The following is a 13203-nucleotide window of genomic DNA, read 5'->3' on the forward strand; positions in this document are numbered from 1 at the left end:
AATGAATGAATGAACGTCACAGTATAATTCTTCACCCCCGGATGGAAAATTGGACCACAGGAAAGCTTGTTTGGATCTTGAGCATAAATGTTTGACACCAGGATTAAAACAAATAAAAAAATGTAAAACAGGGGAACCAACTAAATGATGTTCCACTGTAAACTAGCTTTACTTAATCGTTTATAACCACTTATAATTCATTTACTAGCATGTATCACTTAGTTAAGACTTTGCAGCTTTGTAGCAAAATGTATATGGTTCATTAACACACATTTGTATGGCATCTACAAATGCTATTGTCTAAGTGCTTATAAACTAATAAGTCATGCTTATTAACACCTTATAAATAGTTCATATACCTTATTTTAAAGTGTTGTAAAATATATTGTCCTACGCTACAGTATTGTGGATAGGAAGAGCATTGAATCAGCAGTGGCTAACAGGAGCACGTTTTGCTGCTAAGACGCTGGAGGAACCGGAAACACAGGAAGTTGATAGTGCTCGCTGTGGGCCAGACATTAATTTAGTCGAGCTTGATGACCACGGCCTGATCGATAGGCTGTCTATAAGGAGAGGGGCCTTGGGTCTCATCTTAATTGTTCTGTGCATTTCACATCACTCCAGAATGCAATTAAAAGTCTTTCTATCCACAGCCTTGTGCATGGCCCAAGTTTAAATGGACTTGATTGGAGCGGTACAGACAGATAGATAATATTCTGTAAACTTTCATCTGACAATACTGTATATGTCTATAATAGGGCCGTAGTCGACTAAAGACATGCCCTGCCGATTGATTAGACGAAAAAGGAGGCTTGTCACTGTAGAAACCTCTAAAACTATTAAATCTCTCTATAATCTAACCGTATCTGACAACAACTGTACTATTTATACACAAAAGTAATAGAAACTGTATATATATATATGTAAAAGGCAGATCAAACTCATGATCCACACCTTTAATCTTTAGCCTTCGCAATCGTCTTTATTTTGCTCTTATTTTATTTATGTATTTCTGAGACAGTGCATATTGATAATCATTTCTGTAAAATATTTCAACTAATTCAGATTTGGCTGATTCATAGAGGGCAAACAGCACTAGTATATGAATTATATTTTCAAAGTAGTTTATGTAGTGCTCAGAATGACTATAAAGTAGCTGTCTGTTGTTTCTTTCTGGTCAGATTTCCTCATATTTCGAGAGGTAAAGTAAAATCATTGTGTGTAAAGTACATGAAGCGTTGTTGCCAAATCACAGCCCTAACTGGGACCATCATAAAACAAACAACCCAGGTTTATCTGAATATGTGACAAAGCGTGTTCTCCAAATGTAATTCACAATCCCATTTGCATTATTGTTATTCAAATGTGTGCAAGCTTTGCAGTAGTTCAAAGCGCTTTTGATGAACAAAAGCAGCAGATATGTGCTCCATAACCCAGGCCTCAGAGGAGTGCCTCACACTGCCACTATTGTTTGCAAAAGAAGTTAATTAACAACATTAGGGACCAATGCACTCACACAGGTTTATCTGCGTGACACGACGAGCCAGAGTCGTGCTGATGTGATAATTACGACATCTCACCACATGTAATTTATGGACGTAGTTAGCCAGTAATAACTTGTGAAACAGCAGATGCACTTCTACCTTTATGTTCAGTGGTAGACTTGACAAAAACATTTTAATTTCAAACTTTTTAGGAGTAAAGTCCAAACAGAAATCTGGCCATTTAGAAAATACAATATTAGTTTTCTATATGTTAAGAATAATGCATCTAACAAACTAATATTATACATCTAAAGTTCAAGCAATTTATTTAACATAAAATAGAATCAGAGGCATTTTTGAAAGAGCACATCCCTGGGGTAATTAATGATGCTGGTCCAGTGGTTGAACTTACTTTAATATGCCACAATTTAGAGTTTTAAATGTTTAATGAGCATACTGCAATAATAGTTTGCTCTTAGTGACTTTCAGAAAAAATGAATTAACAAATAAACTTTTTCTCCCTGAGGTTTATGTATTTGGCTCAAGCTGCTTCCATTATTAGATCAACAATTGAAATTGTTTCAGTTGCGTTTTAACTCCATGGCATTCCAGTGCGTTAACAGAGTGGTGCAGGTGGACACGACATACAGAACAATGGCACAGAAAAGTAGTATAAAAGGATGACTAACCTAACCCACCTGAGCTCGGCTCACAGGGATCTATGTCCTCATCATCACTGGGACACTCTGCAGACGCTCCCAAGTCGTCTGTCGTCTGCAAGAAAAAACACAGAAACATGATGTACTCTGATGCAACACAGACCTTCAGCGAATATGAAACATCTGACTCTAAAGAAACAACAGGAAATGCATTTCTACAGCAGTGATTTGTGGGGATTTTAGTGCGACAAAAATGTTTTTCAAGCCAATTCAAATGAAGACAGCCACTTAATTTGAATTGCATTGCCATTTTGTATGAGTCCCAGTTGGAAGGAGCTAATATCTAATAAGAGATCCCTTGTATTGTTTTATTTAGTTTGTTTTGTTATTGATAAAATAATAAAATAAACCCCAACTCTATTTTCCCGTCTTCTCTCAAATTTGTCAAGTTGGCCAATATTCACAGAGGGCACTACAGACTTGTTCCCAGCGGATTAGGTAAGGATTGGGGTTTTGTCACGTACAGCAGCTGCGCCACATCTGTCCGAGCAACACCATCTTTACAAGAACAAGATCCGATTATGGAAGAACGAGTCGGGCAAAAGTTCACAGTGCAATCGTCAAGTCGCATGCTCAATTTGTGCCTCAGCGTGTGGCAGCGCAGCGCCCTTCAAGGGGCTGTTTAGAGCCATCACACACACCCCTGACATTTAGAGGACAAGCTGCCTCAAAGTTAGAGCTGGAGATGGGTAACAAAGGCCACCGTGCAAAGGGTTTCTCCTATACAGCCGTCTTTCTTCAAGTATTAGTGCTGCATGGTGCACTTCATGAAATCGTACTGTCACGTGCAATATAGCTGGTTACATGATCTTGGTCTCATTTAAAAGAGATATTATGCAAAATGTGCTTGTTTTCCCATCTCATTTACCCACTTGAAGTTGTATTTAGAGCATCCATGTTTGAGTATTTATTTTTTCATTCTGCAATCAAGACGCCATTGCTCCACCAATCCTCACTTTCACTAAACCCCAGATACAAGCCCACTGCTCTTAAATCATTTTAGATCAATATTGTGATTTAGAATGTCCGAAATATGAAAAGGATCCACGAGTGTCATTGATTATAACTATATTACTTTATAGATCAGTCTCACTTTCCAGGTAGACCAATTTCAGATTTATTTAGTTCTCATAAAACGATACCTAAACTGAATATTTTCTGAGCTGGTGCTTCTGGACTCAGTTGTTCGTCTTTAATAGACAGGGCAGATAGGTAAGAAGTGATGTATAAAGATGCTCTAATATCACAAATCTACTGAATTATTTAGATGAGTGGTTCCCAACCTTTTTCTCTCAGTGACCCCTGTTTTACCAGAAGATACGCTGATGACCCCAACACCGCTGCTCCAACAGGCTACTGTGTTATACGGAAATGGTGACAGAGACAGAACAGTAATTGTTACAAAATACTGTACTTTAGAGAAGCGTAAACACATTCCTTCATTATTATTCAGGGAGTCAAGTTCGGACATATTTTTGTTATTTTGAATTTTAAATTTGGGTCCTGCTCCCTTGGGAATTGTTGCTTTTGATCAGACATGCTCCAAATCAGTTGTAGAAATGTTAGAGTCGTCTCTTTATGCAAGTTATTTGAGCCTTTGTGTGCAAATAGAACGAGCAAAAAAGGTGCTGAGAAATCCACTGTAAATCATTAGACTACACCATTCTGTGTAGTCTTGCCGGAGGCCATTTGATCAGCTCGGCGTTAAAGGTCATTTCATTTAAGCACAGCCGGCAATTTGGGGCTGGAGTACAATTTCAGTGATGGTAGCGAGGTCTGAGCAACCACTTACACCACCACCACACATCACTATGCACTTAATAAGACATATACGAAGTGCAACTGAATATAGAACATACATTGTCTTTTTGCGTTTCCTATACGTATTAATGCAAAGTGCTGCATGTAGATACTTCAGACATAATGGTTAAAAGTACACTATGTATGTACGCCACCTGCCTGTCTCCATGGAGATATTATTGCTTTGCCTGTAATGTTCCACAGTATGCCATTAAAACCCATCTCCTTTGCATGGCTGTAGTGTGTATTTTTACAGCTCAAAAATAACATATCTACAAGTTTCACCTCTCCACGGATCTGACCTATAATGTGGCATCACCTGCTTGTCTACATATAGATAAGCTTAATGCCATACTGTGGAACATTACAGGCAAAGCAATAACATCTCCATGGAGACGGACAGGTGCTGGACAACAACAAAAAAACACATTTCTACAACATTGATTTATGCTCCTCCTAAAAGGACAGAAATGGAATAGGTTCGGCCAAAGGTTAATTTAATGAGGATGTGCAGGTTAATTGAATTGGTGTCATGCATTTCTTCCCTGGCCGTGCATCCAAACAAACCTGTAAGTTGCATTACCATCGGCTCATATAGGAGAATTAAAGTTGATGTCATTTGAACATTTGCGCATCCATTTGGCCGCTTATAATGCAATTCTGCTGCCAAAGGTAACGTCATTTGGACATTCTGAACACGCGTCGTCTTTTACATAATAGACCTGAAAATGATAGATCAAAGCCATTAGGGGACTTTGTAGTGGCGGAGAGCAGGACTGTGTGATTTCGGTGCGTCTGTGTGCGGGGAGCTGAAGAGAGTGTCCAAATGTAGATTTAATTTGCCAAGCGCGATTCTGATATACAGTGTCGGCCGTCCAGATGGCAAAAGCAAGCGCATCCCGGAGTGCCACATCCATCACTCGCGCGCCGTGATTTGTTTTTCCTGGCGGGAGATCTTGACACCCGGCACTCACGGGCAGAGCTACGGGAACCGAGGAATCAATATGCTCCCTCTCTCTCTCACCCCTCTCGCTCCCGCTCTTAAACTATACCTGTCTCGACCGCACGCTCTGACCACATCGCTCACTCCGCCTTCATCTCTGTCCTTCACTTTTATTTGCAAGTGCGGAGGAGGAAGTGGTGCAGTGTGCAGGTATCAGATGTAGGTTAAGTCCCGGAGGGTTAACATGGCGGAGGTTTGTGCCCATTCAACTCACAAAGCTGCATGATTGAGTCTGCAGTCAATGTCAGGGATGAATATATTTGGACTGTTCTCATTGGTAATTTGTGTCTGGAAGTTGAATGGGAGACAGACGAAATGGGATAGCGACAAAAGGAAAGAGTGCTCAATTGATGTGATTGTCATTCATCCAGAAGTGGTCCAAGGTAGACAAGGATTCATGTGAACAGTTTTAGAAATCAAGAGGTTTCGACTTTCAGTTATTTTCAGTCTGATGGAAATGGGTTAGGGTGAGCGGCACCATTTATACTCTCCTGAGCTCAAATTAGTCCGTTCCAAAAGGAGGAGTTAGAACTGAAACGTGCCCTAAACCAGTAGCGTGCGGTGACTTTTATGGATGGGCAGCAGACTCGGGGTGGTCATCAATATTTAACATAAATAAAACATTTGAGAGAGAAAAAATACATGCAAAAGAGAGCTTTGCACCTGTGCTACTGAGCTAAACTACCATATCTGTTAATGATGCTGAAAAAACAGGCTCACTTCACCAATCAATTCATTACACCTTCTATGTAATGAATAACTTTTGATGTTATTAAATTATTGCCTATATTTCTAACTAACGTCTAATCATTAGAAACAGAGCTTTAGCTATAAACAAAAACACTTGTCTCTGAAGGTGTTTAAGTCAGTTGTTGAAACCTGGCGCTGCTGTTGCTTTGCTTCTCCTCTGCACATGCTCAGTTAGGGCAAAACCTGCAAACATCAGATATTCCCACATGTTTATGCAGCGTGGTTTGAGGCTGTTGCCCTCAGAGCACACTGGAATTTCCACATTGTGGGACAAATAAAGTTTGTCTTATCTTATGTGTAGACTCTAAAACAAGCTGCTGTCCGCTCTGGTTGTAAAAGCTCATGTTAGAGAGCGGAGCATGAACGGGCCTCTGAACACGGTCACAGACTGAGAAGCAGTGGCATAATAAGAACCCAGCTTACTGCGCAGTACTGCTCAGCGGCCTGCAGAGGCCATTAAAAACACTGTAACTTCCAGCCAAGCTTCAGGAGCAGAAGTGGGGGTAAAACGGGCTTATTTGACTATATTTTGGACATATTTAAATATAGTTCTGACACACGGCCATTTTGTATTTTGTTGGTCAATCCCTGCTTGCTTTGACTGCCCTGACTGAACGCCACTGTCTTAAACTTATTTTTTTTTACAAGTCAATGCCAATTTCCTGATGGGAATGGAAATCAGCCTCTACAGTGTCTAAAATAGCCTCATTACACCTTTGCAGAAATCAGCAGTCCAATGCTGATGAGGTACTTGACAGTTCTGAGGTAGAGCTGCTCAGACCCCCCTTTGGGCAGGACCAACCCTCACGAAATATTATTATTAAAATAATAACATGTAAAGGTTTATGTAACATTTATGTATTAAAGGCATTGTATACCAGTCTAAAAGTGTCAAAAACAGAACTGGTTTATGATTAACCTGATGAGTTTATGACAGCCAAAATAGGGTTTGGGCATCGCACCACTGCTAACAACAACTAGCACGTCGACACAGCACCCGCGTTATCTCCAGTTCAGCGATCAATATAACTGCTTTATCATTATTTTACTCCACATGCAAAGAAGTAGGTACAGTGCCTCTAAGCCAGGGGTGTCAAAGTAATTTTGGGCCGCGGGCCAAATTTCGACGCTCAGGCTGGGTCGCGGGCCGAACATAACGTAAAACATAAAACAATAAAAAATATAAGAAATAAATATCTTTATATAGCCTACGCTGTTTTTGAAGCAATTACTGGATTGATTAAAATAAATTACAAACACGTTTGTTCTCATAAACTGAAATGTATTAAGAAAAACAAGTGTCATTTGACCAACACTGAAAATATTTATCTGCACCAGCAGAAAACAAGATCAATTGAGACAAGCCTTTCCTCAGAACTGTTCCCAGGCTGCTACTGTACATCACAACTTCAGAGTTGATCTACAGAGATAAACATTTAACCGATTGTTAATTATTGTTGAATAGGTATTTGGAACTGAAAAAGATTGTATTTGACTTTATAACAAAATAAACTTCTCAAGATCTAAAAAACCTTTTAAATGTACTAAGTAACGTCTGTCCTCGCTCAGACCTCTGCTCTGAGGTGAGTAAGTGCTGTAAAGTGCGCAAACGCGCATCTTACTTCCCTCTGCACTTCTCCCTCGGCAGTACACACGGCAGTGAAGAGCCGCGCGGGGAGGGGCGGCCACCAGCGGCATTGTGGGACGTGTAGTTTTAGCGATAAAAACGGTTACGGATGTAACTACGGTTCTATGAACGAAAAAAAAAAAATTGAAGATCAAGTTACCAGCCTGTACTTGGCCTACGTGCTACATAAACCACTCCACATTCAATCTCACTGTGACCTTTTGACCCATAATGCCTCTACATTTCTAATGAATGGCTATTGTGGTGTGTTATGGTACTATAAGCTCCAGAATCAACATTAAAATGAATCCACGTGTTGCTGAGCGCCACCACCTCCAAAGGATTAGTGTGTAGGTCAACATTTTGATGTGGTCATGACCTGGTCCAATCCAATAACATTACCAATTCATGGTGTCCCCCTCCAACTGTGGGCTTCTTTTCCAGCCGTGACAATTCAATGCGGGATATGTGCCGAGCTTACCGTGCAATTTAGCCTCTGTGATGAGCTGACAGGTACGTTGACCGAGATGCCATGGAAAGGACAGCAAAATGTGCAGATGTGTGGTAAACAACACACCGTCTGAAGACATCTATTTTATCTCGGCTTTAAATGGGACTTTCAAAGGCTTACTCTGAGTGTTGAGAAAATATTTTAGCCTTACACATGTGATTGGCCTTAAATCCAGTCGCACCTATTTTATTGGATGATTAGATTTCTCCAAATTCAGCTAACATTTTTACTTTTATTTTCAATTTCTTTTTTGTGTGAAGCCACTTTTAGGAGTGGATGACGGCCAAAGAAGTTAATGAAGAGACATTACTCAAAACTGAATAGTAAAGATGCTATTAACACTCATTGGTTTATAATTTATTCAAAACGTGCTTAGACATTATTAACATTTTGTGATTGGCTAACAATTTATAACCTTACATTTCCCTACACGTCTACCTCTAATGTGACTAGAACTACTCCACTTGCTGCTAAATCATTTTCAGTGTTTTTCCCCATAAATACTGTCTGTTTTTAGAGGTTCATTAGCCCGGTGGAGTTGGCGATGCAGCAGACATCTTGCCCACAGGAAAGATGCTCCGATAGAGAGGAGTATAAACATGATGTACCTGCAGTTCATTTTATGGAGGTACTTGGAAAATGCTAAGAGCAAAGGCTTGGGGCTCGCAAAGCATCATTAATCCAGTGGTAAAGTGCTGAAGCCATGGTGAACCTACAGCATAGCTCATTTATCTGCCCTGCTCACAGCTCCACACAGCACACTCCAATGAGATGAACTGAGGAAAGAGAGGGAGACAGCTGGGGATAAAAAAAAATAAATAAAAAAAAACCCTTCTAAAATATACGGTGGAAGCATTCAGGCTGTTTTTCACAAAGTGTAGTCTTGTTTAAATACTTCATAAATCACTGGCATTCTCTGAGACTAAATGTCCAAGAATAAGCGCTCTGTGTTTGCTGAAATTACAATAACAATGTTTGCAATTTAGCGCGGCTCTTAGATGATGCTGAACGTTTGAAATCGTGAGCTCCTTGAGCTTGAAACGCCAAATATTCACTTTAAATATTGTAATTAGCGGTGTAAAAAGTACTCAATGGTGTTACTTAAGTTTGTACTCATAAAAGAAAAAACTAAAACTCAGGTAAAAGTACACTAAAAAACGACTTGAGTAAAAGTGTTTGAATGTACTTAAAGAGTAAAAGAAAACACAGTTTTAGTGAGATGCTGAAGCGTTAAATGGTGATTATAATAAATAATTGTGCTGATTGTTAGAAAACAGTAGCAATTCAAATATATTTCCAATTTTTTTCAAGTGAATTATAAGTTTATATTTCAGTTTGCTCAAAGCTGAGACTTGAACTCAAAACTTTTACACAGGATGTCACCGTGAACGTGGTAAAAATAACTCCTCAACTATGAGAAAAGTACTTTCTACTCGCAGTCTAGTTAAAAAAAAGTTTTTAAAAAAGTATCTAATGTAAGAAATAAGTACAGATAACAAAAAAATGACCTTAAGTACAGTACTTTTAACTTACTATTGTACTTTACACCCCTGATTGTAATACATAAGAAAAACACACGAGTAACATAAAACATGGTCTATACTTTGTAGTCTTTGTGGAGAAGATACAGTAACCTTGTCCTCTACATTTGACCCATCCTCCGGTGCTGCTGGGGCATGTTGAGAGTTTAGATTCCGCTCCTGCTCTTGTGTCCAATTTGTGACGATTGATAATGCAGCGTTTTAATGCGGGTCCAGGGCTGGTTTGTTCTGCATGCCCTCCTCATACTGCAGTCTCAGCACCCGGACTCTGCTAGTTATCATGCACCACTCTAGTAACCACACAACTACAGGGAGCTATTTTTACTTTGTTGTCTTTATAAAGGTAAAAAAGTACGGAATAATTGTGCTCTCATGTCTTCACCTAACTATACTGCTTTGAACTTACTTTGCGCCTCAATATTTTCCTCTAAGATTCAGCAGCGTCATAGATCAACACTGCAATTAAAAATGAAAAAAAAAAAAAAAAATCTTATGGATGTAACAATATTGAATTTTAGTGTAAGAAGAAACATCCCTATAATTTTTTAATAATTATTTGCGATTATTAACACACAACAAAACAAAGTGGAATCCTTCATTTTCTTTCATTCTAATATATTACTGTTCCAATAGTATGTGACCCACTTTATGAAATCAAACTTACTGAATTCTCAAGTTATTTTGATAAATAGCCACATAAAAAACACTATGTATTTAGTGATTGTGCTTCTAAAATAGTCATATTTATTAGGTTTTAGTATTATATTGTGGCCGGAATAATAACATTATCGATCACTCTCTGCGCGTGTCATAGCCTAATATATCCTAATATAAGTACTTGCAATCCTTTTCTCTCCTGACTGTACAGAAGCTGGCTTTAGAGAGAGTTTGTTGAGGAGACTGCTGTTCTCCAGAGACAAAGACACCTTCCCCGTGATGCCCTGTCTCTCTGGAGAAACGGGGCGAGCGCGCTGTTGTCTCCCTCTAATTTGATGAATGCTTCCTGGCACGCAACACGCCTCTTTGGAGACAGGCTGAAAGTCGGGAGGACACTGGAGGCATGTGAAGGGTTTATCCCAAGCATGCCTCTGCTGTCCCGCTAATGTATTCCTCTGAGAACACCATGTTTTTGTGGGCCTTTCTCCGTTTTAGCCATGCACACATAAGCCCTGTTTGGTCTGCTGTCTTTGTGCAAAACTGGAACTGGAACGACTTTGTGCCAGAATAATAGCAATTTTTTATTGAATATGAAGGTAACATTCAGGGTATATTACATCTTCATCGATATGGGTTTTCCTTTTACACTTTTGAATTCACTGTCAGTGTTTTGTGTGTTAATGGTTTAATGTGGCATAAACCAAACTCAAAACTCTATTATGGTTCTAATTTGTGGTATTTTATTTGGGACTGTCACGGGAAGTAAAAGGTTTCCGAAAGAAATAATAAAAATGAGATGAGAAAAAAAAATGTCCAAAACGCTCCATTTGATTCCAATAATTTGTGCAGACAAACAAAATTTGAAAACAGCAACAGTATTATACAAAATCTATCCTCAAAACAGAATGAAAAGTTGCCAAACCTGAATACTTTCTGGATTCACTGTACATCTCATACGACATAAAATCTAAAGGGAAAAATGCTCTATGTTTACAGTAACCTATCATTAGAACAGAACTCTAAGCTGTGTTGAATACATTTGCATCCCCACAACACAATCTGAGCTCTATTGTAACACATGGCAGTTGTTCACACATAGCTGGTATTACCTGGGGACATGTAGTCATTAGTGATTATTGTGGAGGTGTTCTCTTGTGTTAAGCTTTAATAAATTACTTGTTTTAAGCTCGTACAAATTACAGGGAGCTCTCTTTTCATAACACGCTTTCAGCTTTAACTTCATATCTTTTTGGGGATTTTTACCATTCTGAATACAAGTTGGCCACTGTCCAGGGTGTACCCCGCCTAAGGCCCGAAGTCACTGGGATAGGCTCCAGTCACCCGCGACCCCGAAAGGGAACAAGCGGTAGAAAATGGATGGATGGATGAATAATGCAAACGAGAAGTGAACGCAAACATACTCTTCAGAGGCTTAGCAAGCTGAATGTTACGTGACTTACGGGGCTTTACTTCATGCAATGAGAATTAGTTTGCACTGCAGTGATTCAACACTATTCTAAAAAAAAAACAATAATACATCTTCAAAATTTCTGTTTGTGGTGAATGTGGTTCACGGCAAAGCAAACCAGCTGAAAGTGATTAAAGCTAGTGTTAATATCCTGTTCACCTCTTCTGTGTGTGTGTGTGTGTGTGTGTGTACACTCACTCTCCTCTCCTGGGCGGAGCAGGCGAGAACAAGAGAGAGAACGTCTTAAAAACCACAAAAACGGTCACAAAATGAGCTTAATACTGCAAAAGAATGTGTTACCTATTTACGAATCAGGTGCATTAAAAAGAGAGCATTTTACCACAGCGGTCAAGATACACAAATGAGTGCCGCGGACACAACAATGTACATGTTATACACATTTGAAATTAAATTTACATTAATCGTAAATTTCAAAGTAAACAAACACATATAAGCCAAGCCAAACTAATGGTGAACATTGGAGCATGATAACGCTATATTTAAACTAAAAATATTTCCAAACTTTTGTACATCTACTCAAAAGCCGAACAGAGAAAGAGGGCGGTGTCAAAGTGTCATTATTTGTCAGCCGGGCCGTGTGTGGCTGTGGTGAGGAGCTTGTGTCCAGATCACTCAGAGTGTTGGGAGTTGGTAATTGGGAGGAGTTTGTTGGTCCTGCTAGACTGTGGTAAGAGCGCATCATTAGTGAGTGGCAGAGGAAGAGCACAAAGACGAAACAATCCTTACTTTTGTCCCTCTCTGCTCTCCTCCACACCTCCAGGCCAAAGGACGCTTTAAACAGGTATTCTCAAACTTCCACGCCGAGTTGTCTTTGCAACTTTCTAAACTAATTTGGCAAACATTGCAATGGACTAATCGAGGATGTCACAATATCAACTTTTACTGTATTATTGTAAGTAGATTATTTGGTTAATAATCTAGCTTTATGAAATCAAACGTCCTTAAAGAAAAGTAATGATACTGTCACATAAACAAACTTCTTCAAAAACTACTTTACATGAAGTATTGGAGTTTAGATTGAACAGAAATGACTCATTGACGCTGCCTACGAGTCTCTCAAATATTAGTTTTCAGTTCTCCCAATTAGATAGTGACCTGATTAATCACGGTTTTCGATCTTGACAGCTCTAATCATATGACGTAAACGTGAATAAACAATGAATAACTCAACCAGGATCAAGTTAAAGTCAGATTCAAACCAAGATGACAACGTTTTTTTAAATGTAAACAACCACAAAAACCAAACAGAAGACCTGAACAGTTACTTGACAGTTGAGAACCACCAAAAAACACATCTTACACTTTGAAAACCACAAACCCACAACAACAAAATGGCGGCAATAGTCTCCTTTATAACTCTATGTACACACTTCTTGTTTACCCAGCTTTCACATCCAGGCAGCAGCGGCATCTTATCACAACGCCTGCTGACATCCAAGTATCTAAGTTAGCACCCTGGAACTAGGTCGATGTTGATGAATAATTTACTCCCAGATGCTCAATAGATTCCCACTGAATAATGAAACAGTGTGGGCTCCAAGATCGAGTTGAAATTGCGCGTATTGCCTGGCCTTCGCCCACTCTCTCCCTACCGCTGGTCTGCCAAGCCATCAACGTCATGC

General features: G+C 39.4%; 1 protein-coding gene across 25 annotated transcripts in view; it reads right to left on the reverse strand.

Moving 5' to 3' along the window:
• The window catches only part of LOC140351099 (neurexin-1a-like), a 313779-nt gene that overhangs the window by 17912 nt on the left and 282664 nt on the right, over positions 1–13203 (reverse strand). For 15 of the 25 annotated variants that reach the window (XM_072436781.1, XM_072436776.1, XM_072436770.1 and 12 more), the window contains one exon: positions 2174–2258. In XM_072436781.1, coding sequence (XP_072292882.1) covers positions 2174–2258 — 85 coding nt within the window. The remainder of the gene's footprint in view (positions 1–2173; positions 2259–13203) is intronic. The other 10 variants (XM_072436782.1, XM_072436779.1, XM_072436780.1 and 7 more) reach the window with 2 other exon arrangements.

This window comes from Eucyclogobius newberryi, unplaced genomic scaffold, assembly GCF_026437365.1.
Source record: "Eucyclogobius newberryi isolate DKJ021-1_F unplaced genomic scaffold, fEucNew1.0.hap1 SCAF_8, whole genome shotgun sequence".
Taxonomy (NCBI): domain Eukaryota; kingdom Metazoa; phylum Chordata; class Actinopteri; order Gobiiformes; family Gobiidae; genus Eucyclogobius; species Eucyclogobius newberryi.